Raw genomic sequence first — 27045 nt, 5'->3', positions numbered from 1 at the left:
CATAATTGCTAGATCAAACAATCTGAGCCTGTTTATCCACCAGATCCGATAATGTGGCATAGTTCTTCTTTGCTCATCTTTCAAATCAATTTACAAATGACTATATCAGGTGAAAAGCCATGACAAATTAGGCTCATCTCTGCCTATAGGATTTGTTTGGTTGCTGTTGTTTTAAATAATGCTTTAATTTTTTTTTCAAAGAAATAGTATTTTTTTCTTTTCAAATTATTTTTTTCAATTTTTATCATAATTCAGAATTCCTAAATGATTCTAAATAGAGGTTTAAACTAAGAAATACTGTAAAGTGAAAAAAAGATGTAAGTATTCACAACATCAACACAATAACAACTATACATAAGAGAAATAGATTTCAGATGAAACTTAGCAATACTATGCTGATTCCCAGAAGAATAGTTACTGCTCAGTACAGGAAAGACTGTTGAAATGAACCCAAAACATCTAGGAATACAATTTCAGGCAGAATTACTTGAAAGAAATATTAAATTTACTTTGAATTTAAAAATAATAAGAAAAATTTTAAAGCTCATAAAAGCTTGTAAGTTTAAAATAAATATTTTTAAATGAGATAGATAATTTGTTTTTTTTTAAAGAAACTGAAACAGATCACATGCTATTATGAAGGCATAAAACCCCAGAAAAATTGAGGGGCTGTAACATGCTTCAGAACCTTAAGAATTCTTTGGCTACAATATTTAGACCCTTCTTTTTGTTTTTTGAATGCTTTAGACTATGGTACTTTCATCAGAGAAAAAATTTTGCTAAAAGTCTTGTAGACATAGTTCAGTTGTCTGCCTCTAATGTTTTCCAAAAGCAGCAATAATATCACTGCTGGGCCTTCTCTTCTCCAGGCTGAACAACTCCAACTCTCTCAGCCTTTCTTCACAGGAAAGGTGTTAGGTTCATAGACTCATAGAATGCATCAGGTTGGAATGGACACTCAAAGGTCATCTTGTGCAGTCCCCCTGCAGTGAGCAGGGACATGGTGAGCAAGGACAGGTGTTCCAACCCTTTAATCATTTCTATGGCTGATCTCTGGACCAGCTCGAATAGGTCCATGCCTTTCTTCTGATGGGGATTTCAGAGCTGGATGCAGTACCCTGGTGAAGTCTCACAAGAGATGACCAGAGGAGTATCATGAGATTATCTTGCCTCTGTTTGCTTCAGTGAAGAGCTCCTTGGCTGTTCTATACTGACTTTTAAAAGTTACGTCTGATTTTGTTTCAAAATATTAATTGATTTTAGAGAACAGCTTTTTGGTTTTATTGAGCAGGATCACAGAATGGTTGAGGTTGAGGAAGATCCAACACCCCATGCTCAAGCAGGGCCACTTGGAGCCCCAACCCATACCCATCAGGCTTTTGAATCTCTCCCAAAAGGGAGACTCTGCCACTACTGTGGGCAACCTGTGCCAGTGCTTGGTCACCCTCAAAGTAAAAATGTTCAGGGGGAACCTTTTGAGTTTCAGTTTGTGTTCATTTTTTTTTGTCACTGGGTACCAATGAGACGACCCTGGGCCCCTTCTCTTTGCAACGCTCTTTCTCTCAGTGTTCTCTTCTCCAGGCTGAACAGAGCTCTGGTCACAGCTCTCTCAGTGTTTCCTCATAGGATATATGCTCTGGTCCTTTAATCATCTTTTCTTTGATGGACACTGTCTAGTAGATCCATATCCCTCTTGTACTGGGGAGATACTGAGATACTCTTTTTATTCATAAAAATCTACCAAACTTTTTATGCTATTACAAACACAAGATGCATTGGAATTTATTTCTTTATTTTCTTACAATTAACTAATATCAGATAATGGTAATTTACTTGTCATAACAGGTCAAAAGATCAGGGCAGAGAGCTTATGTTTTTGCAGCTTGCAGGGCAATCACATAATAAAGACATCCAGACAAGGCTCTCTAACTCTAACCCTTCCTACAGTTAACCAGCTTCTGCGAGACTACAATTTCTGAGACTTTTTAAAACTTAAGCCATTCAGTTGTGATTGTTACACAAAGGATTAAGAACTAATATGTACTTTTGTTACTGTGAAAACAATAAACAGTCATTTGCAAAAGTGGTGTTGAATTGGTGTGCTCTTACACGGCTTTCATGCAAGTCTACAGGGGGCTCCAAAACTCTTCACAGTGATCTGTTTTGGATTAAATCAGTGTAATGCAATTTACATCAAAACCAATTTCTGAACATATCCATCTCTCTTCCTATACTCAGTCAGGAATGAAGAAATGAAGGAAGAGAAGAAGGGAGGAAGGAAGAAAAGGATAATATTGCATTCATTTATTCATTCATTATTTCTTTTTCCATTTTCAGACTGTAAGATTATTTCATCTGCTCTCATATGAATTATAATTAATAGCATTAATAAGATGCTTAGCACTACATTAAAAGAAAATTAATATTATTAGCCAGAGAATAATTCTCTAAGGCATGTCACATGAAATGACATTATAACTGTGAATGTTTTAAATGTTGAATTTTGCTTTACAAAAAAGCAGTAGATGTACATGGTCCCAAAGCTCAACCAGAGACTCTGTTTGGAATTTTTGACATAGACTGTAATCATACATTTCAGTATTGGTTTAAAAAGTCACAAACATGAAGTATTCAAGAGGGTATTTTATTCCTGTGTCTTACAGGTTTTTTTAGCATGCCTTAAAATTGAATTATTGTCCAGTTACGTAATTTGCTCTTAAAAATATACAGTTCAGAAGAAAATTGGGGTTTATTTGGAATTTTCAATCTCAGTGGACTTCTGTCTTACTAGAAAGGCTGTTCTTTTTCTCTTGCAAATGGCAGCTGAAGTCTTCTTCCTGATTTCAACTGATCTCTCAAATTGGGAACAGTGTAACACTTGCATCACTCTTGATATAACTTTTTCCTCACTGGTACCTGACAGTCCTAACTTCTATTTCTACTTGGAACTTTTCTTATGCTATTGTTTTCTTTTTTTTTTTCTTTCCTTTAAGCACACATGAAAGTTTTCTACATTTCCTACACATCGCGATTTTATTTTAGAAGTGAGTTAAAGTTGGTGCTTCTTTTCCTACCAGCTTCCAAACATTTAATGTCATACTACAGTGCAATTTTCCATACAGTCATTTTTGTTCTTCCTATGCTTGCATTCTCTTTACTTAGAAGGCATTGTATCTCATTGTTATATCTAGGCTATTTTATTCTAATTGCTTTTGCATAAATACTAATTCCTGTCTACTGAACAATAAAATTTCCCTTTCTGGAAAGCTTATAGTTTTCACTTCTTTTCCAAGAAAATACTGGTTACTGACATCAGCAGTATGGAAATCTATTTCATCTGATGTAGTTTATGCATTAAGACTAGAATTTTCAGTGGAGGTTAATAAAATTTGTACTCCTTTCAATTAAAAAAAAAAAAAAAGAGAGAGAGAGGGAAAAAAAAGAAAAAAAAAGATGTATTATTCCTTTGGACTCCTTTGAAAATGCCAGTCATAACTTTCTCTCATCATTTTAATAATGGAGGATAAAGTACCAGAGGAACCAAACACACTTTTTACCTCCAGGAGAAAATATGCCATCTGTCAACAGAAGAGTCTTACAAGACATAAAAAAGAACCAGACCCCCAGCTGAAACAAAATTTGATGCTTGTATACTAGAAAATGACAGACAAGGATCTGTTTCCTGATTAAGCTACCACCACTGCCCCTGATGTTCCTGTAATTAACTGTAAAGGACAATACACAGAGAAGCTCCTAGATCTCCTCTGAGTTTGTGCAAAATTCCTATGCCATCAACACTAAATTTGTATCTCTGATTTATCCCAGGCTTTTTCAATAATATGCTTCTGTGCTATGGGTTGGTTTGTTTGATACATCTCTTAAGAGCCTGTGGTCATTCTGGAAGAGACCAGTGGTTTTCAATCTGTTACCATCTCTCTATCATAGCCTGAAACAGTAACATGTCAGCTGCCCTGGTTTCCAACCTGCTGTCCAAACCCTGGAGCCTCTGAAGGAGGCAGCAAAACTTAACGGTAGCATCAAATGACCAATTAGGCTGGAATAAGCTATATATCATAGAACAGGAAAAGAAATAGTAACATCAGTCACAGACAGTAAGAGCAGCTAATGCTCAGTAGCTGAGAGGGTCCTCTCTTGTAAATCAGCCTTAAGAACGCCTCAACAAAAATAAAATCACCTTTGCTCCCCAGACAGTAGATTGGGGGGGCGAATAGGCGGGGAGGGAGGGGTGCAGGAAAGACCCTCTGGAACAAAGATAAGATGATTTCTACCCATCAAGATTGCAGCTACCCCGGAAGCAGGGGAGGTGGAAAGACTATGCAACACATCATCTCCTGGCCTGATAAGCACAGGGATGTATAATGATGTGTGAACAGGCTGGAGGCCCACCCTGGCTCCGACCCCTGCAAGCACGCAGGACTCTATGGAGGCAACTCTTGGAAGACAATGGGACTAGGGGGAGGGGCCAAGGAGGAGCTGCAAAACGAACTGAATAAAAGCCCTGAGTTATACTATCTTATGGGGGAGAATATCACCATGTCTCAGCCTGGCAGCAGCAGCCCAGGCCGTGCCTGCTGTAAGAAAGAACTCCACTGAAGAACACTGCACGCTGCAGGGTGCACAGAGGAAAAACCATCATGGACCTCTCTCCATCTCCCCTTCTCTGGCTGAGGACAGCACAAGCTCAAACATGAACCCTGGACTCTCTCCTCTCTGTCTGGAGACATCACCTGCTGGAAACATCACAGGACTTGGCAGCACCCTCAGACAACACAAGTCAAAAAGGACTTGGACTATGGGATATTTCTCTCTCTCCCTCCTCTCCTCCAAGCTGAAGAACTGACTCGGCAGTACCCTTCGTCGGACCTTCTCCAGCCAAAGACAGAAAAGCTTCTTGGGGGGTGTCATGGTAGGGCCATGACATGGCCCAGTACAAACCCAGACATGCCTTAAGATGTCTAGACAAGGTCCCCTTCTTTCCTCTCCTTCCTGCAGAAAAACAGGGCAACGCAGGAAGAAGAACAAAGGGAACAGGACTCCTGCCTGTCTAGTAAACAAGATGTTTATCTAGGGTGAGAGCATGTAAGCTGACCACTGCTCCCCCAGATACAAGGTCCTTGCTTCTGCCTTTTATGGTTATAGCCTGGCAGAAGGCCTTTGCATTGGGCAGCTACACGTTAGCTTCAGTGCCCCATTGGACCAATCGATCTCTGCAAGATACATATATATATATATATATAGATATATATAGATATATATAGATATATATAGATACATATATACAAGTGACTTGGTAGTCATCCTTGCCTTGCCTTGCTCAAACCTTGTTTCAAGCATACTTGGACCCGTCTCGTAGATGCTGCCCTGAGTCCCCTGCCCTACCTCGAGTGACTGCTCCAGAGCCTGGGATAAAGCCACGAGCCATACACAACAAGCCAGAGAAGCCACAAGGCTAGAAGCTGGATCTGCCTAGCCTGCTTCCCCTTGCCATTAGAATCGTGCCATGCCTCAGTTTACCCAGAAACCAATCAAGCGCCCATCATGAAGAGTGTCGTTAACTGCCCGCCATCCGCTGAAGCCAGATCAGCCTGGGACCATGCGGTAAACTCTAACGCATCATCGCCCATGTGCGTAAAACTAGCTGTGAGTAATTAATTCATTGCCCTTTGGGTTTAAAAGTTCTTATCGAGCCTCCCCCCCGGCTATAATCGAGCACAATCAGCTCTCGGGGACCTTCTCTTTCCAAGTTATTGCCTCCTAGTTTGCATAATTGTTTATATTTGCCCTAAGACTGCATACTCCCAGTGTAAATATATATTCCAGCGGTACAACGATCCTTTTAATGATTTTTGGCATATTTATATTAATAAGTATTACTATTTTTATTAATGTGTTTGCCACACGTTTATTATAATTGTGAGGGTAATTAATAAATAATATTCCCCCCTCGACCACAACAGGGGGTGATAATATAATTCCTTTCCTGCTTTCCCCTTCTTTCTACATTTGTTACTCTCCGTTTCTCTCTTTTCTCCCTTCCTCTGTTTCATTTAATTTACCCTTTAATAAATAGCCTCGCTTCTGATATTTGACCTTGTTTGTGCCTTAATTTCACACACAGGAATATTGTAAAAAAGAACAACTGTCTCTCCTCCTCTGGACCAAGACAGTAGCTACTACAAAGTGGATGCAAACAGAAATGGCAAGACATGTATACTTTTATCTCATGCAAGCACTTGATTGACCAAATGCGGAGTGCCGTTCACAAGTGATAAAGATTGCAGACGTAATACAACTGAAATGAAAGCCAGTCTCTCTTACAAAACATTTACAAAAGATTTTTTTCTTCTTTTATCTCCCACACTGAAAACCCTTCGTAAGTGTACCCATTTCTGCAAATAGTGCACGAAACACATGACAAATCACTAAATGTGCCTTTTGTCCCTAAGCTTCAGCAGCAAAACTTCCTGATTCAGATTATACAAATAAATGTACATGATGTTGAACTGCACGTGTTTGCATAGTTCAAAAATATGTATGAATCCCTCCATAGCAACTTAGTAAGAAAGCAACATTTTCTTGAAGAATGTCCGTCTGTACTGAGCTGTACTGAGAACAGAATCAACTTGGGGTATATGGGAAGGAGGATTGTAAGTTCATAATACTGCTATCCTCATATATGAATTGTTTGTTGATTTCACTGGTGATTCTCTCTGGAATCATAAAGTCATTACAACATGGGAAGCCTGCTGAAAAATGTAATGAGAAACAGACACAGAATGGAAGGCTCTGAAAGGCAAATCGTTTAGATTTGACTACCCTTCATGAACAGAAGTGGATCTCACCTGAGTGATTTTACTAATTCACTAAAATAATTAGCAAATAATTTTTGAAAATAGTTTAACTTTGAAAATATTTTTATATCAATATCAGCTGGTCACTTCTCAAATGATTATATTGTTTTATGAGGACAAACTGCAGAGGCCAGATGGCACCCAGAAGCTCATGGGATGGGATTTAACTACTTTACTTCAAATTTCCACAGTTAGGTTGTCATATCTCTGCAAAGTCCATAATGTACAGAATACCATCACATTCAAAGAAGACACAATAAATTTGGTCACTAAAATATTACAAGAGATCAGCCTATTGTGCCTTTTAAATTGCTGTTTCCTTTCCCTTACAAAGGACAAGTGTGTCAGCTATACTGTAGATATCCAAATTACAGAAGTTTGCATTTAGTGAACATGAATGTAAGTTTTCCATAAATTCCCTCCATTGCAGGCAGAAGCACAAGTAACATACCTACACTCCAGTCCATTTCCTCCACTGCATCCCCATATAAACCATGCTTGCTCTTTCCTCTGAAATTTTTTGAAGCATATAGAGCAGTATGGACATGAAGATAAGACAGGACAAGAAGAAATGGTTCATCAGTGTTCCTGGAGAAAAATAAAACAGAATAAACCCCCAAACTCTTAGTATATTTTATAACAAAAGTTATATAACAAAATCTTTCTTCAGCAGAGCTCAAAACAAAACAAAGCAAAAAAACTCCAAAACAAACAAAAAAAATGAAGAATACTATAAAACAAAACTACAAAAATCTAACTAATTACTGTTTGCTAAATATATTGAAAGATGACTTGTTTGAAGCTTGTTTCTGGCTACAAGCACTTCTCTTCATTTTACAAGTATATATTTAAAAGCCCAGTTGCAATTTCTGTTCAAAACAATACAGAGCTACATACATATATGAAACACAATTGTCTTCCTCACAAGGCCATATGGAAGGTGATCAAGCAGGCTATTATGAGTAGCAGGGTCAAACATACCATAATACTATTAACTATGTGTAATCAAGTATACTAGCAGTTTTCCTTCTTCTTTATCCTGAAGCAAGGTACATGACCAAATCTCTACTCATTAAATGCTCTATGTGTGTATGTAAGTGACTGGTACATAACACCGCAAATATGTTGTACCAAAGAATAAGTAACTTCAAAATACATATGCTAACACAAATATTTTTCCTCTTGCAGCAGTGAAGGGCCCCCATTGTCTTCAGACTATTTCCAGAACTGATACAAAAGGAAGAATGCAATAAATAGACTCTCTATAAATTTTGTTGTTCATGTGATCTGTCAACACACTATTTATGATCACTTCCAGCAGGCTGTGAAAGCACAGCTCAAAAAAGAAGTCTTCCTTATGCATTATTTATAGAATTTTACTTAAAATTGTGCAGTACTAGCCAAATTTACTGCTATATGCTCTAACAGCATTCATAGTACATTATGCATTCTTGTAAATATCAGCTCAACTACAGAAAACTTGTTTGGATCACACCTTGAAGATCACAGCTAATTACAGAGTATTTTGAGGTGTATTTATCATATTTTCCCTCACCAGATCTGTGGTGGATAATACCTATGATTCACATTAACATCGAAAGGAGACTATATATTTCCTCACAAAGTTGATTCATCCATCCTTTAAAGATGGGAGGAACAACAGACACATACACACACACAATCTGTTTCTTTAAAATCAAAATAAATTCTAACCTTCAGAACCTGAAAACAAAGTCTTTTAATGAAAAGGATTCATCTGACATCAATAATCTGAAGGGAAAATAACTAGGTTTATTCTAATATACGTATGATCCATTTTTCCTTTTTCCTTGGATGGCTTTGTTTTCACACAAGTTGCATTGTTAAAGCTTTTTTACTAAAATACACAGCAGTACATGAACAAAAAATGGGAAAACATTATCCAGGTTACTCGATAAGTGTGTTTCTGACTGGGAAGCCTTTTTTTTTTTTTTTAAAAAAAAAAGATGGAAAAATTTCCATTTTTCACGTGGAAAATGGAAAAAAATGGATTTCCTTTAAATATTTGTGTGGCTATCCTGTATTATGGTAATATTATAAAGTACAGAATCAAAGAAATACAATATTTTTCATAAGTGATACACTTTCTACAAAGTTGTATTGGTTGCTATTTGAAAAGTCTTATGTGTGAGAATCATTACTTTAGCAACAAATAACATGAAATTTCTGAATCAATTAAAAAGATTGCAAATGTCAGCATTTCAAGTAAAAAAGATGCATACTTTTAGGTTTAATATTTAACATGTACATTAATGCAACACTGACCTTTCATTAAAAAACATTTTTGCAAGATTTTTCTGTACAACTTACATTGTTTGCTGAATAGGATTATCTTATTTTTTTTTTCTTAAACACAGTTCACTGAATTGACAGCAATATACAAATTCTAGGGTAAATCAACACAAAAATATGCTTTATAGCTACAATGGCATAGGCACAACTTACTTTTTATGCAAACTGCCTGTCTCTAATGTCACAGAGACAGTGCATATTTCTAAATGTATACTTGTGTTGCTAAAACTGAGTGTCAACAGCCTTCACTATAAATGTTATTTTCAAGATATAAAAACTCAGGCTTGTTTTCTTGTTTGTTGGTTCGTTGTTGTTTTGGTTTTTTTAATAGAACTGACACGAAGATCCAACTTTAATAAAAAGTCATTGAACCAATGATTGATATGGAAAGGTAGTATACAATTTTTTTCTTTGCAACTCAAAATGACAGGTTCTGATTGACAGCTCACTCTCAGGTGGAAAAGTGGCTCACCTATTAATATCCTATAAATAATCACAGGCAGCTATTTATCTCTTACCAAAACTCTTTGAGAAGAATCGTAACTGACTACCTTTACTACGACCTTGAAAATGGAATGACAGTATCAGCTGGTAGGCAAGAGAGAAATTTGACAATAACATTGTAATTCCTGAACCACTTCAGTAAACAACTCCTTGCAAAATGTATTGTCACTACCTTTTACACGGTTCAAACACAAGGAACTTCAGTTTCAAAAGACCTGAGATTCACTTATGCAAACGCATACTATTTTTTTTTTATCCTAACATGAATCAGACAGTCTTTCTAATTCACTGTGTAGCCAGGGAGATTACACATATATGACAAAACACATTCTTTAATCTGTGTTTAACTGATCTTGAAAACATCTAAAAGCATCACATTGGTGGTGACTACTTTGCACTGCAGTAGTATTAGTTTCTTTTTTAGTGTGAGGAGTGTGTACATTACTCAAGGATTCAGGTCAGGCTTTAAAGTGGGTGAGAGAGCAAGTTAAACTAATCTGACATTGTGCTCCACACATGGGTCTTTTAACTTTTCTCCTACAGTTTTGCTCTAAATGCTTGCTGCGTTGAAAAATCCTTGGGTAATTTTGTTTGCTTTTCTGTGCATTGATATTAATCTAAGACCACTTCAGCAGAGCAACAGGTAGAACTCTGAACTTGTTGGCCTGCACTTGTCAAATCAGGCTGAATTTCAGGTATGATTCTGTATTGAAAACGAGATGAGAATACACTATGACAAGGATCCGTTTTACTTTTTCACAATAAATTCTATTTATTATGATGTACAAGTCCAAGCTTTCTGAACAACTTTCTTGTTTTTCTAGATGTGAAATTAACCTCGATTTCCATCATTAAAGTACACACCTTTAATTTGTTAGACTATTACATGCCCTATACCAGTAAAAGTACTACAACTCACAGGAGCTGACTATAAAAGCAGATATACTCATTTTTTTCTAAGAAAAACTACTGTGCTGTGTTAAAATTGGCACAAAAATTGTTTCTATAATCCCCAAAGTCTTGTAAGTTCCATGTAATTCACCCTTAAGACCAAAATACCCTGCACATAACTATTTAAACCAGATATAAAGGCAAAATACATTACTTCTTATAAGAATAAACAACTATGATTTATAAAGATATATTGAATGCTTATTAATATGCTATTTTCAAAGAGTGACAGTTAAGATGAAAGAAAGCAAAAAATCTAAAGTATGGAATCTGAAGATATATTTTCAGCACAAATAAGTTAACAGTGTCTTGACACTGGCAAATGCAAATCTATCTTTTCCTTTCATTTAACTCTCCTTTTACTAAAACCGTTTTGCTTATTTTTTATCTCTCCCACTGGATAAATTCATTCAATGCCTATTCCCCATGACTCCCTCTTCTACTTCCAGATAAGATTACCAATTAGACAGTGCTCTTTGTGACAGAACTGGCTGAACACACTTCATTAAGCCTTCTTGTTCCTGCAGATGGATAAGGTAAACCTTGGCTTAGCTGTATCAAGGCAGACTGTCCTACAAGCTGGATTTTATTTTTTTTCTACTACCTTTCTACTTTTTCTATTATTTTTTTGACTTTGCATTAAGGAATCCATGAACAAATATTTCTGGCATTAAGGAATCCATGAACAAATATTTCTGTCTTACTCTTTTAAAAGACATGTTAAAACACAGATGTCATATTTTCACAATTTTTCAAAATCAGAAAAGAGTAATCCAGGCCACCTGGGGGTAACTTATCAAAATCAGAAAAGTGTTGAAAATGGAGTGAGAAAGGGAAAAACATGTAAAAATGTGGGAAAATTTGACTCTTTCTAGAAGATATTAAAAGTAGGATGTGTTACTACTATATCTGCATTTGTGAAGTGATTCTTCCATGCAAAGACAAGATATGAAGACATCTCTAATTTCATATCTATTTTTTCCTTTAAATGCTTGAGGTACATAATTCATGTATGCTTTTATTTACTTTCTGTATAACCTTTTTTCTCCCCTCAAAAAAGTACATTCTCATAAGCATTGGGAAAAAATAAAAAAGAAGCTTCTCATCTACTGCAAGTTTTATACTGATTTCTAAATCCTTCTCCTGTACAAAACTTTGGAACCCAGTATACAGATCTACTGGTGTTTAGGAGTGTTCCATTTATGATGCATTCCAACACTCATCACAGAATGAGTTAGGTACTTAATTAGACGTAAATTACTTGAATCTTTCATTTTCTGATAACCTTAAAGTATATGAATTCACAATTTCTTCCTGTTAGCTTTTTGTTCAATAGAAAGAAGCAGTGATCTGACAAGACAGGAAAAGATCCATCAGAGTTGTTGTGGCATATAAATTCCTATTCTTTAATATATATGCATATTGACACAAACTCTTCCATATACTTTGTACTTTGCTGTAAACTATTGTGAATATTCTTGCAGGATTCATATAGCCACTTGATTTCAAAACTCTGACTCCAGTACAACATGCCAAATGCCTGACCTTAAGATCTAGTGATATACAGAAAAAATCTAAACCACAGTCTGACAGATTAAAATAAAAAATAAATTGAATAACAGTGTTTAAAAATAGGATAAAAGGAAAAAAAATTAAAAAATAATTTTAAAAAATTTTGCAAGGAAGTTGTTCAGTTTTGTCTTCACCCCAGCTTTTATGTATGTTTGTACACAAATACTGTTTCCCAGAAGACAGATTTCATTAGGATTTTTAATTTTATTTTTTAAATATTATTATTAGATGTTATCAGCTATACAAGTTCAGCAGAGAGTTATTCTGTGTCATAGAGTAGTACTGGTGTGTTGTCAATTTCTGATACATTAGATACCAATCTCTGTCATTTTCCAAATGTGGATTGTCCATGCAGCTGGTCATTAAAGTGCATACTAGAAGACATATGACTGACAACCACATTGAACTTAATACGAAATAATTTGACTATCAAATATAATGTTAATGTCAAAACAATGTTCTGATAGGTTTACGGTATGTACACACACTTGCTCTTGGGAAAAAGCAGTTAGAATTAACATCCACTAAGCTGACCTGCCTACTTAATAATTAGTGTGAAAAACTAAACTAGCATTTGCTTTCTTACATTGGATCTGGCACTTGTATATATTCTTCAGTGCTATTTCTGATTACTGAATCTTAAATTTGCTCTCTTTCAGTCCTCCTAGGAGCAAATGAAAACAGTCATAGACAAACTAAAAAAACGAAGAACAAATACAATACCACCCCTCCAGACTGAAGTGTAATAGCACATGACTATATGCTATGAAGAAATTACAAGATGAAAACTACAAAATGTAATGATTATGTACATGGTAAGAAGCCATAAATCTGACAATATTGCTGAGAAATAGCTAGAAGAGAGAATAATGTCAGGAATTCCACTTTCTGAACTCTGAAGAACTTATAAAGGTAATACAGGTAATAGGTAAAATAAACATATGACATTTAAGTTGCAATTGTTATAAAATTAAATATATATATAAACATTAAATCTAAATATAGAATAAAAGGGATATAAGGGATACACAGCACATACCAGCGTTGTTGAAGATTGAAGCTTCGTCATATAGTTATTGTGAATACAATTAATTGATTAAAATATACAGGCTATCTGATGATTTTTAGTTTGATGATAAAGTATACATTAAGAATCAGTGAAGGTGAACAATTCTGAATTGTTTACATTGTAGATTGTTTGAACCCAGTGGACTTGTGCACAAGCATTAGCAGTGTACAGGGCCAAGCTATTTAGATACTGTATTATCAAAGCAAAAGAAACCTGCATGAGAAATGAACTGTTGAGTCTAATGTGTGGCTGAAGGGAGACTGCTCACTGAGAGAAGTGGAATGACATGTGCCAGATGTGTGACTGCTGCTAGTTTCCTCTTGATGGCCATTCCCCTTCAAATGGCCTATCAGTAGCCAGTCTTTTGCTGCACTGGAGTTGACAGATATGGCCTATACAATGTCAGAACTAGTGTGTCAAAGCATATATTGATTTTGCTGCTCACCCTAATAAATGGGACAGATCAGTTCAGTGATTATTAATCTAATTATGCCTATCCCCAGGAGCAAGTTTTATGGTCATATACTTTGCATGTGGTTTCACTACAGGGCACAGTTAAGACTGCTCAAATGCCCTAACTGCTTCTCAATACCTTAAAGTGCTTGGATATTCCTTAATTTATCATTGACTCTGAGTAGTCTGGGTTATAGTTTTCATTATAACTGCATCATTAACAAAGTTTATTGCAAATTGCAAAAATATGCTATTAACCTTGACTTCAGTTTAACATCACTTTTGTCTGGAAACTACATTGAGAACTGGGGCCAAGTGCCCAGCTGATGTAAAGGCACTTGCCTCCAGCTGAGTCAACTAAGTTATGCTGACTTAGATGATCCATTGTTTTGTCAGCTCAAAACACTGACTAAGCTGTAAAATAACACTGTGTGCATTATGAATATTAATAAAGTTAAAAGAGCTACTAGTTTGCTAGCATTGATTTCCAATCTTTAACTTGGGGGCTATGATTTCACTGTCATTACACTGAAAGCAATGAAACATTCAGATGATCAAAACCTTATGAATCACTATAGGCACATTATAAACTTGTAAATCACAGAAGAATCTGTCAAAATACAGTTAATGTACTCAAGAGTCTTTTAAAATCACCAAGTGCTTGGTCACTAAGCAAATAATCTCCCAATAGTTTTCCAAGAGGTATGTATACATGTTTATAGTAAACAAAACATTTCACTGTTGAATTAGTTAGAATGCAGATGGGGAAGGCATTATTATATACATCACCATTGCCAAGAGGAAATAAAGATGTTTTATGTTATTTATAAATGCAAATGAGAACGGTGACTGCTGAGAAAACTTACTTACTTAAAGAAATTAAAGCTTGGTTTATTTTTGTATAATCAGTAGAGATGGTTGCATCAAATATTTGTAATGATAGAAATGATAGAAAATTGAAGTATGAGATCAAGATTTTAGATAAACATTTTTTCTTGCTAACAGTCTTGATGACTACTGCATGCAGCCATTAAGTCTGGAAAATGTAGCCTCTGGTTCTTTGGTGTAAGTTTTCGTTCAGCAATGGCACCATGTGAATGTATTCACAGTAACTATCTGGTACATAGTTTTCAGAATAGTAATTAAGGAACTTCTTCTGTCTTAGAAGATGTTTTTACTTCTGATTAACTATTTTCAGAAACGGTGCAACCCGTTTCAAAAGTGACCAAGAAAAATACTTTGGAATATTTTTCAGGAACTTAAATGGATGAAATATTTTTTCTCCAAATATACTGATTTATAATTCAGAATACAATGTATACTTTCATTATTGGATCTCATTAAAAGCACTGTGGGGGCAATCATGCCAAAGTAGCTAACTTTGCAAAAATGAATAACCTAGGATGAAACGGTGCATCCAATGTTTAAGTGACCCAGTGCACTGGCTATTAAAAAATTACTGATTTCAAAAAAATATTTATTTCCTAACTTCTGTAAATTAAACCTTTTCAAATTGACTCCAGCATAAAAATGGAAGCATCTAAAATAACAGTGTCTTTAAAAATGCGATTTACTAATGTCACTTAATGGACACATCAAATCAACAAAGAACAGTTTCCCATTCTACAGAAATCAAGGGTTATGATTCTGCATTGTGCTTTCATATAATTAAATCACACCACAAAATGGTTTTCATATTTTAAGTCCCATGAAGTTCTCAAGAATGAAATTCCCAAAAATGTTGTGTTTCGTAGGTTTTTTTTCTAAAGCTTGTAAACATTAATATTTTCAACTTTTATAAAGAAAGCAATTACATACCTTATAGAAAACAAAACAATAGTCACTTTCACTAAAACAATTAACTTTAGTCATTCTTTAAATGAAAAAATATGATAATATACATTAGCATATTCCTTCACTTTTTTTTTTTTTACTTTTTCAGAAGCGTTGTGAAATGTTAGCCTTAATTTATAGCATATTTAGAAACCTACCTTTCTATAAATTGCACTGCTTCCTTTGTCAGTCTCTCAGTGAGGTTCTCATAGGACAGTGGTTGCTGGATAATCTCGTGGTCCCTCATTAAAAAGCAGTTTAAGTGTCGAAAATGATAAAAGAAAAAAATCAAACCAGCAAGCGAAATAGCAGCTATTAACAAGCAGCAACCCAATACTGGGAAAGGTATTTTGAGGAGACCAATGTACTGCACTACTGCCAAAGAGACCAGAGTGATTCCAGCAATTTGGATTGGGATGACAAGGGATTTCTGAACCCCTTTTAAAAATACGCTGCCTTGGCCAGGCTTGCAGTCTCTAAAATTGGTCACAGTAAGCCCATAAAAGTAATCAAATCCATGACTGAGGGGGTGGTGACAGAAGTCATTACTGCTTTCACAGTTCATTCCAAGATGCCACTTTCCTAAAAAGAGAGAAGGATAGGGAGTATTTTTGTAGTTAAACCATCAACTTCTAATGTGCACTGTTCCAAATATGAAACTGTCACTCTGTTTGATATGCCCTCACCCCCAGCATTTAATTTGTGCATCCCTATTTTCTATCTAATCTCTCTTTACGCCTTCATCAAATGCTTTTTTTCATGTCTGCCTCTTCAATTTTCTTAGAAATAGTTTGGTGCAGCTCCTGATGACCACTACCTTTTGAGTGGTCTAGCAGGTCACTGAAGAGTAACAAGGCCCTAACAGATAGCTAACTTTGAAAATGAAGGCTTTGTGCACATATAGTTAAGTAACTATCACAAAATACCATTTTGTAACATTTATTGCTTTTTTAGGAAGAGGCAGTTCGGAGTTACAAAATATATTTTCTGAAATATTTCTGGCAAATCATTCACATTTTTCTAGTTTAAATAAAAAAAAGTAAACAGTAACAAGCAGGAAATAAGAATAGTGAACCAACTAAGGCATTTTTTATTTAAATGACTGTAAAATTTCTGAAACTGTCAATCTTCCTCACTATATACATGTATATGTAAAAAGTGAGGAATACTTTATTTATTTATATATATGAAAAAGGAAAAGAAAAAAGTAAATTGCCACCAAATATTGTCTCTCATAGCATTTTGTCTCATTAGGAAATTACTCTCATTCTGCAACAGTACTAGACACTGACTGACACAAGTAAACAGTGAGTCTCGTTTGCATTACAGTAACATGTTCATGCTGATTGCTTTAAGTATCTACGTAATTTGTTCTGACTCAGGCACAATCCCTTACCATATGCTTATGCATCACTTAGCGCAACAGACCTAAGTATTTGGTAGCTATTATTTAAATTCAAATGTATAATAATAAATAAATTAAATAAATATATAAAATTCAGATAAGCCTGTGACATAAATTATGGCTGGAGCTATGTTCTTTGGTCTCAGCAAGAAAATGTGTTATTTGAAAAACATGTCACTCTTGACAAAACATAAGACAATATATATTCCTGGGTCAAATTTTACTTATTTTTTCTGATTCAAATTCCTAATCATGACCAGTATAACTCATGGTCCGTGGCCTTGAAAGAAACAAACAAAATACCCACAACGCAGGAAGTCCTCATCCCATTAACCCAGCCCAAAGAATTTTGAAACATTTTATTCTAGAGGCTTCGGGATACACATAGTAGAAATACATAAAAGTGAAAAAGCACATACAGAATTTTCCCTATTCCCAAACCATCCCAGTTTTTACAGGAACTCCTGAGAATCTCCTGCACTTCTGCCTCTGGCAATGACAAATGCAGGTATTGCAGTAGCAAAGATTGTGAAGATGGGGGTCAGTTCTGTTTGCTTTTTTAAATAGTGCCTAGAAATGGGCTCAATGTCATTATTTCTCTTTCACAAATGACAGAACTAAGGTATGGGACAGGAATGTTGTGTGAGTTAAGTTCCCTCATAAGCAAAGGGGAAGAAAAACACCAAAGGAAGCCTGACTGAATGCTTAGTTGAGTCAAGTTCTCTTTGTACATCTCTTCATGGTCTTAAGTTAAAAATACCTTATGTATATCATAGAAGCTTCTATAAAAGTGCTTTCAGGTCTGCTTATGTGCCAATGAAATGGAGGCCTCTAATGCTTTCTCATCCCATCAGAAGTTTTTCTACTTACTGTCAGATGGCTCCTCACCTGAGGTGGTATTCTCCTTTTCCTGGGTAAAATGGCTCTTGTTACTACCTTTACATGGGCAAGTGAGCATTACTGAGGCAAAACCCAGATGACTGTACTGAATTTTTAGATATTACAGTTGTGCCATAAAGGGCTAGCTAAGAGTGAAACTCTGAATTTCATCCCATCAAAGAGATTTTGAAAAAAAAAAAATGCTTCAGTGTTTTCTGTTTACATGACTGTCTTCATGGAATAATCACAAAGCAAGGTGAAATGAAACAACTCTCATCAAGTTAGATATAAAGGTAGAGGCTTAGAATCACAAATTCTAATGATCTTAAAGCTTTAATTTCTCTCTCTTTTTTTTTTTTCTGTTAGTTGTCAACCTCAAAGCACCTATAATTCAGTAAAAAAAGAAACCCAAAGAAATTAAATATACTCTCAAGGTCATTTATTATGATACAAGGAATTTTATTTCAACTGGATCTCAATAAAACCAGACATTGCAAGCCAGGACAGCAACAAATTAGGACAGGGGAAAATATAGCACCTATTTTTATCTAAAGGGTTTTAGCAAGCACAACAAATTGCTCAATGTCAAGATGAACTTGGGCCTCAAAAAAAGATTTGTTCAGAAACAACTTAAGCCAAAGCAGACAGCGGGTTAGTTGGGAAAGGCAAGAGAAGCCCTGGTTCAAATTACATCGTCAACTGTGACAGAAAAACACAATTGCCAAATAGTTGATGAAGTAGAGGGGTTTGATAGATAGTGCACTGCTCTTACAAAAGGAAGTTGCAACTCGGTCTAAAACACGTTTTGTTTCACCTCTTGTGACAATAACCCCTGTCTTGAGCTAGTGTTTCAACAGTTTATTGTGATATGCTTTACACTCTGGGGCTTTTTGAATCTGAGCACAGTGCAAAATGCTCTCATCTCTTTGCCAAGTGAAGCTTCATAGTATGAACACTTCACACAAGCATCATAAGCATTTTAGCAGATACTACCAGGCTTTTGATTGAAATTTATGTTGTTAATTGTAAATTATAAATGCATTAATAGCTTAATACCTAGACTTCCTTCCCTCTCTTTCAGTTTCAATTAGGATTTCTGCAGAGCAAAAGCAACACAAATGAAAAACCAGTGGAAATTAGAGGCAAGTCCTATTCAGGCAAGAAACTTCATTTGGAAGACAGTATTTCAGAGCCCAGAATGCTGGGAAGGCAGAAAAATTTCATATTCCCCCTCTACTTTTCCCTCAGACAGTGAATGTGAGAGAGGAATGTGAAGACTGAGTTATGATGTGGTTTTTTTGGTATGGTTTTGCACTCTTCAGATAAATGATAAAATGCAAAACACAGAGCAAGATGCAAACATAAGCATTTTATGAGCTCAAAGAAATATACACCTATGTAGTACATAATAATAATAATATAGTACATATGCATAAGATGTTCTATTCATAACTGTTCCATTAATCTTACTCCGTAGACTTGGCCAGCCTTGTATTGGACACATCACTGCTGTCATATGTCCAAATACTGCAACACCTCACTCTGAACGAAAGATAGAAGTCCCAGTTTATGCATTATTATTTTAAATTTTGGAAACAAGTTCCATAGGTGGATTTTAAACTTCTCAGGATATTAGACTACATGCTAGATAAAAGTAGTGAGGAAAAGCTGACATTTCTCAACTGTAATTCAGTTTAGCAGTAGCTAAAATAATATCTATCTACTTTCAGTGAAATTTTTGCACTATGAATAGCTATTTCCTACAAGACATCAACATTTCTTGCTGCTTTCCAGGACATTTACCTGGTGAAATATTGCATATTCAATGAATCTGCCTTTTTTTGAGAAAGTATGGTTTTGTTGCAGATATTCTGACTGTGTGTCTTCTTGCCAGATCTATTGGATGTCACCACCTTTGTGTCACAGGGGAAAAACAATGAGGTAAAGAAGAACATACATAAAGTAGATTTATAGCTTAAAATATATTTAAGGATGTATCAAGCAAGAGGAAGTACATATTCAGAGGAGAGAGGAAAAAAAAAAAAGAAAATTCATTTACAGAAGAAAAAAATGTCCTTACAGAGGAAAGGGGAGAGAAATTTGGGGGGAGGGGGGGACAAGTGACAGTACAGGCTTGAGGAACTGAAAGGCTTCAAATTACCCTTATGCCAATCCATCACTGGTGCAAGATTTGACAACTAATTGTTTGGAAACTGCTGAATTAGACTGAACCAAGCAAAGACTCCCTGACCTAGACCAATATGATGCAATAAGAACACCAGCAGAGGCAGAAAATGGGCTGTTTGGGAATCAGAAGCTGTCTATCTAGTCTTCAGATCCACATAATTTTTCTTTTTGTCATTTACATATGCTTTATCCTTAATGTTAATGCACTTCTTGATTTTTGGAAGCCTTCATTATACTCTAAGGATATGCTAATATTACAACTTATGGTTTTATAGCTATCATTCAGGCCACTTGAAAAAAATTGTTCATTAAGTATCATGGAGATAATTTCTGGAGATCTAAGTGGAAAGCTGTCATGTTGCAGTGAAAGTAGTTAAAAAAAGAACAGTAACTAGGTCAGTCCCAGAAAACGAGTTGTATTACAGTGCTTGTTACAAACAGAAAAGCAATCTTCCTTTAGTCTTTAATTGAATATGGAACAACAAGAATTAACTCTACTACACTATAGTTCAAATTCACCTGTACTAAACATAGTTCTGCTAAGATTTTCTGGTTTTCTGTTCTGAATCCATCAGGACGTTAAGGCATTTTATACTTTCTAAGACTTGGGTATAGCTAAGTAGGACTTTTAGTTGGAAACATCAACATTGGTTATCTACACAATACACATATTTTTTTGAACAGTGGTGTAAATTGTTAGCCTTGCTAGGTGGCCTGATTTTTAAAATTAAATTTATTTGCAAAATTTCAAGCTTTTGTTATGTTTAAAAATCAAATTTGATGTATCTAACAACTAAATTAATGTACTAATATTCCAGTATTATGTTCTCTAAACTACTATGTCCTGGCAAAAGCAATTTGAAAATACATTATGTAATACAAGTTTTATTTCACAAAAATCTTCTAAAGTGTAAGCAGTGTGTAATGAGTCAGTGGCCAAAACAGGAAAAAAAAGTATCACATTATTGTAATATTTTACCTTTATGATATTCTCTCCAAATATGTTTAATATTCACCTAGCAGGATTTCTTTTACCCATCACTGGGTATTTATGCTATAGTTAGTTGCCTGAACTATCTTCATTATGAGATAGAAACACATTTTTATATTAAACAGCTACCACAGGATGAGACAAATTTCGTAGAAATGCCAGTTTCTGTCTAATGACCAAGAGAATCCAGACAGTTAGCCCAGGTACTACATTATCTGCTTTACAGACCTTTGAAAACTAATGAAACGAATCCCACCACTATGCTGACTTGTATTCTGTGACTGATCTGTCATGGCCTCTCTGTTGTACTCAAACTCCAACTCTTCAGGAGCTTGACTGATTTTCTTTTTTTCTTAATGTTTTTTTCAGTACCTTGCACAACAAGACTATAACTAAACGAATGAATTAGACATACTTACCTGATTAGTGTTTCATATATGCATGGAAATGTGCTCAACTTTGTGCCAGAAAAATAAACTCATTATGCTGTGGAGGAAAAAAGCTTAATGCAGACCATTAATAGTTTATATGGAAAGCTAATGTTCATTTGATTGAAATGAATGACAAGTAATGCTGTACATGTATGCCACTTTACCTATTAGAGCTGTTGTGTAACCTCTTTGCTTCAAGAGTTTGGAAAAAGTTATTTCTTCAGAAGGAAGTCCCCCAGAAGAGGCAGAAAATAAGAAGACACCAACTCGTGAGAAGGCAGCCATTCCTAAATAAAATGAAAATTAATGAGACTTGGATTAACAGGGAGAAACAACTTCCATTCATTCTCTATGCATACACAGAGAAAAAAATTCTCTGCTTACAACCATGGGGCTAGCCATCACATTGCAGTCCATTCTGCATATGTTCTAAGGTATAACATATATGAAAGAAGTTGAGCTTGTACAATTTGTTTTTCTGGTACACGGAGGAGGAGTGGAGCTGAGGACTAAGTGAGATCACTCCAAAGTTCTACTCTCAAAAATTCCACTTTCCTTATATATGGTTTTCTACAAGCCTTTAACATATGAGAGAAGGCAGTTAAAATAGGGCAGTCTTATAGATGAGCATGTAAATATTATCAGGTCAAAAAAGAGCAAGAGAGAGTCTAATTCTAGAAATAGACTAGGGCACACAGCATTGATGGGAGAGAACAAGTGCTCCAATGGCAGGTATGAAGACACGTGGTTCAGTGCACACGGAGTGCATTAAAGCACCGTCACGTATCAGCTAACAAGACAACACCTAAACAAGGCACAGCAATTTCTATATATTGAGAGTGTGAGGAACACAAACTTGGGCTTATAAACTACTCTCAGGACAAGGAACTTGAGAGCTCAGGTTCATGAAAATTACATTACTAGGATTCCAGATGAGAGCTGGCTCTGAGTACGGAGAGACAGAACACAGAATATCTATGCAAATCTGTGCAGATGTATCTCCAGGAAGTCTGAATTATACAACTGGATGATTGCAGTGCCAAAGCTACGTGACTGATGTAGACAACCAGAAGCTTCCCTCAGGTATCCCTTGTGGTTAGAAGAGAAAAAGACTTGTTAAACTGGTTTATTAAGGAGAGCTTCAAGTGCTGACTTCAGCTTTTCACCCTAGCTAGCTTTATTGATCAACAGTTTAGATAGTTTTAGCCATCTATATATAATACCTATATTTTTAATTTATTTTTAAGTACTTCAATCTCTTGTAACCAAAATCTGTGTAATAAGGTCCCTTAAGTTATCAGAATGGAAGTACAGAACAATGATTTCTGCATTTTGGAATATTTTTCCTCAGCCCTGTTAGCAGGAGTTTTAAAATTCTTAACATTTTTTTCCCACACATAATGATTCTAGTATCTTCTACATTAATCCTTTACCAGTTTTCTACTGATGCTTGGAAATAGTCTGTATTTAGCAATTTCCTCATTTAATTAACACCAAGTTCAATTTTTGCAACTCCATGGAAATTAGTAGATGTGACTGAGAGCAGATCAGATAAGAAAAAAAAACAGCTCAAGCACTAATTTTTCAGAGAGAAAAAAAGGATTGTAATGGAAAGTGACCTGTGACTTTACCTATATAAATATTAATGGCAAAATAGCTGCAACAGGTATATAAAAATTTCCTTTGCAGCTGAATGTAATGGAAAATTTAGCAAGTTATATTAGCTGGCACTTTTGCAGGAGCTTGTTACTTGATTTGAATGAGCACGAATGTATCAAGTAGGCTCCAGAGTCTTGCTTTGCTTTCATTCCCAGAAGCAAGGACAGGATGTTTTATCACTAATGAACAAGTGATCTGATTAATGTATAATGATCCTTGCTAAAAATGATGTTAAAGGAATGTTAAAGTTGCATGGCTAAGCACTGAGGGGCTCAGTCCCAGTACACTAAAATAAACAGACTGGATCTTCACTGACTCAAATAGGCCTTGGATCAGGTACTTTAAAAGCAAGAGAAGATATAAAATGCATGTATTCACAAGATAGTTAACACCATGTATGGGTAGATATGGAACAAAAATACTTACAAGGGAGATTGTTTTCCCTTATTCTTTCACATTTTAAGGGCTGCTGGAGTGACTTAATGATCTGTCCTTCCTGCCCTCCGTGCCTCTCCTCCCCCCTCCCCTCCCCCCCCCCCAAAAAAAAGAAACCAAAACAATTTACAGAATCACAGAAAAGTTCAGGTTGGAAAAGACCCTCGGGGTCACCAAGTCCAACTGATAACCCTGCTCTGCAAGGTTCACCCCATAGGTGAAAATCTTTTGCCTGGACAAAATATTATACATAAGCAGAAATGTCTGAGTAGAAGGATTTACATTGGGTTCTTACATTATGTCTTTCTTGACGCAGCTCTGTGATGATCATGATTCAAGATGCTTACCAGCATCCTAGAACCAGCCTGAATACTTCAACAGTCATTTGGACAGTGGGGGAAGTCAAAGGAATCTGTCTACTCTTTATATTAAATAACCACAGTCAGACTTTTTCCTCAGCTTTTCCTCAATTAAAAAAAATATTTTGCCATTAACTTTTCTGAAATGTGAAAGTTTCAAAATCTGAAATGGAAGATTTTAAATGTTTACCAATGCTGTTGATCTTGATTAGTCACTGAAATGTGTATTTAAACCAGTAATGTTAAAGATATCAATCAAGGGCAGAGGAAAAAGTGCATACAGTTTACTGCAAATACAATATGATATTTGTATATAAATAAAGCAACATGATTTTACCTGATCTGATAGGATATCGCCCTGTCAGGAAAGCTGCCCTGCTTGGAGTACAAAGTGGGGATGCTGCTATATGCTGAGTAAGTGTCACTCCTTCCTCTGCTAATTTGTCGATATTAGGGGTTCTAGGAAAACATAAGCAGGAAAGAAACCCAAAAGATTAACAAAGATGATTATTTGGAAATGGGTATGATGAGATCAAGGCATCTGAGATAAGAACTATAAGGAAAATCAAGTTAATACTTATTGTATGCAAATTATGAAAGCCAGGGTGGTGTTGCAATTCTAAAAGCTATTGTCTCAAATATTTTTGTTAGGTGTCAACGCTTGAACTAAAACGCTGTGACATTGTGCCAAATGTTTCCCCACTTTTCATGGCCAGTACAAAACTGTCACACCTGGATGTATTGTATTACAATCCTTTTTAATGCATTCCTTGAGCTACAACTGCTGCTTACATGGCCTCTATGTTACAGCAATAGGAAGAGGAAAAGCTGAAGGTAGGTGTAATGTTGTATGGTGGGAATGCTTATCGGGGGAGATTCAAACAGTAATGACTGTGGGTTAGATGCTTACATGTCTAGCATGACTATGTCTGCAATGTTAGACCCAAGAACATATCAAAGTTTCCCTATCTGCATGGAAAACTTCTCTGCGACGTGGCTCATCATGCAGATGAAAGTTGTTTCCTGCAGGAAAAAATACTGTGCCCTTGGTTCTACAAAAAAAAAAAAAAAAAAAAAAAAAAGGGAATGCAGACTGGCCAGGAACTGCAGCATGTTCTAATAGGTCCCTATCCTGGGAGATTAATTACCATGACCTCAAGGCACAGTAGTGCTCCCATCATCTAAGTCTGAATAGTCAGAAACATTAATTTTCCATCAGCTGTGTTTGCCATCAATAATATCACCTGCTGCTAACAAGCAGTACGACAAAATTTCTTCATACTCCAAAGATCTAATTCTGAATTCTCACATCAGAGAATACAGATCTTGAAGCAGTTGCAGTTCTTGTGAGGGAAGCAATCCAAGCACTGCTGCTGCATATACCAACACAGCATTACCTGCTGTAATTTGAGGTTGGTTGATTTGTTTGTTTTGGGTTTTTTTTTTAGTATGTGTTACAAGGAGTTTTTATTTATAACTAACTCAGCAGGAACAAGAGTAGTTAACATTTGACAGGGCAGTGCTTTTAACCTGAATGTTTAATTTAACTCGATCAGAGACTTTGCACCACTGAAACACAACAAATAGGTACAACTTGTACTGTTTACACAACGATCATACTTAAGCTGGTAGTAAAGATCATACTGGGAAAAACTGCTGCATTGCTCAGGCATACTGACATGCATTTCAATGAATATATTGACTACAGAATGAAAATAAATGAAGGAAAAGCATCAGCACTTTATTTCTGATTAGTGACAAGCTTATCTCAAATCAGAAATGCTTCAAAATATGCTTAATTTGTATGATGTATTTTCATCATGTATATTTTAAAAGAAAATTGTTGATCATACATTGCTTCTCTAGACCTACTCGTATTTGGTTTGTTGCTCAATTTTGTTTCTGATGCAACTTTTCAGCAGGGTAAATGCATCAGATAAGCTTTCTTTTGTTATTCAGAAAAGAAAGCAAAGATCAAATATTCTCCTCTCTGGAAAGGTTATTAACTTTGGTTACTTATAAAGAATCTAATCAAATATCTGAATGTTTTGGGGTTTTTAATCTTCCAAGTCCATAGAAAAACTAAATATAAAGCTATGACTCCCCCAGATGTACCATCTTAAATGCATCATACCTTAATGTTCTGTTCCCGTAACAACCCAGGTCTCCGATACCAAGATCATCAGCCATCATTAAAATAATATTAGGACTTGAAGCACTGTGTGTTTTGACATTGTTTATGGCATGTTGGAAAAATATTAAATATAAAAGCAGTTTCATCTTCTTCCTGGTGTGTAATAACAGGTAGAAAACATGATAGAAACACTTTAAAAAAGATGATTGTTAAGCTAATTGATTCCTATTATTGCCCTGGATTGTACAGTAGAAGAAAAAAAAAGAAAACTGTGTTTTGCTGTATTTTGTATATTTTTATTTCGCCTTTTTTTTTCCCCTCAGGGGGATTTTTTTAAAACATTATTTTCTTTCTCATATTTCTTAAAAGTAAAAATGCATCCTTTGCTATATAGCTGATTTTACTTTCTGTCTATTTACATATATGAAGCCTTTAAATAAAGATGAACAAAGAACTAGTTACAATACTTTTGCACACACTGACCACTATACAACTATAAATCATGAGAGTAAATAAGGCTGCTGGGGTTTTTTTAAGTGTAAATGTGATTTGAGTAACACAGAAAATGAATCATTTAAGACCAAAATTTCCAAGGTCCATTGCAGAAAAGAAGTTCACTAATTCTGCTATTGAAATAAATAACTGAGTTTCTCTTCAACACAGGAAAAAAAAAAACAGTTTGAGTTTCTTGACAGAAATAAGTACAATGGAAAAGGGACTGAAGAGATATATTATCAAATTATTGAAAGGAATATTTAAGGAAAAGCTCTTCACAAAAGTTTTAAATATCAATGCCTGTAGCAAAATTATGTATCAGAATGTTCTAGAAAAAATGCTTATGCTATAGCCAACTTAAAACTGGAAGACAAATGTATTGTCCACTATAGTACATAGTATTGTATGCTTTTCTGATGAAAGTACACTTTACTTGCAGATGTAAATGCTGTGAATGTTATTTTACCTAAAGAGGGACTTGTCAT

General features: G+C 35.4%; 1 protein-coding gene across 1 annotated transcript in view; it reads right to left on the bottom strand.

Moving 5' to 3' along the window:
- STS (steroid sulfatase) overlaps window positions 1-26238 on the bottom strand; it is a 76793-nt gene extending 50555 nt beyond the window's left edge. Inside the window, exons 1-5 of the mRNA XM_054383300.1 lie at window positions 26066-26238; window positions 24269-24390; window positions 21643-21765; window positions 15744-16167; window positions 7324-7460 (exon numbers count right to left, since the gene is read on the bottom strand). Coding sequence (XP_054239275.1) covers window positions 7324-7460; window positions 15744-16167; window positions 21643-21765; window positions 24269-24390; window positions 26066-26211 — 952 coding nt within the window. The 5' untranslated portion in view covers window positions 26212-26238. The remainder of the gene's footprint in view (window positions 1-7323; window positions 7461-15743; window positions 16168-21642; window positions 21766-24268; window positions 24391-26065) is intronic.
- Window positions 26239-27045: the final 807 nt, after the last annotated feature.

The sequence above is a fragment of the Indicator indicator genome, chromosome 1 (assembly GCF_027791375.1).
Source record: "Indicator indicator isolate 239-I01 chromosome 1, UM_Iind_1.1, whole genome shotgun sequence".
Classification (NCBI taxonomy): Eukaryota; Metazoa; Chordata; class Aves; order Piciformes; family Indicatoridae; genus Indicator; species Indicator indicator.
Note: the sequence above shows the minus strand (reverse complement) of the source record. Positions and strands in the feature narration are given on the sequence as shown.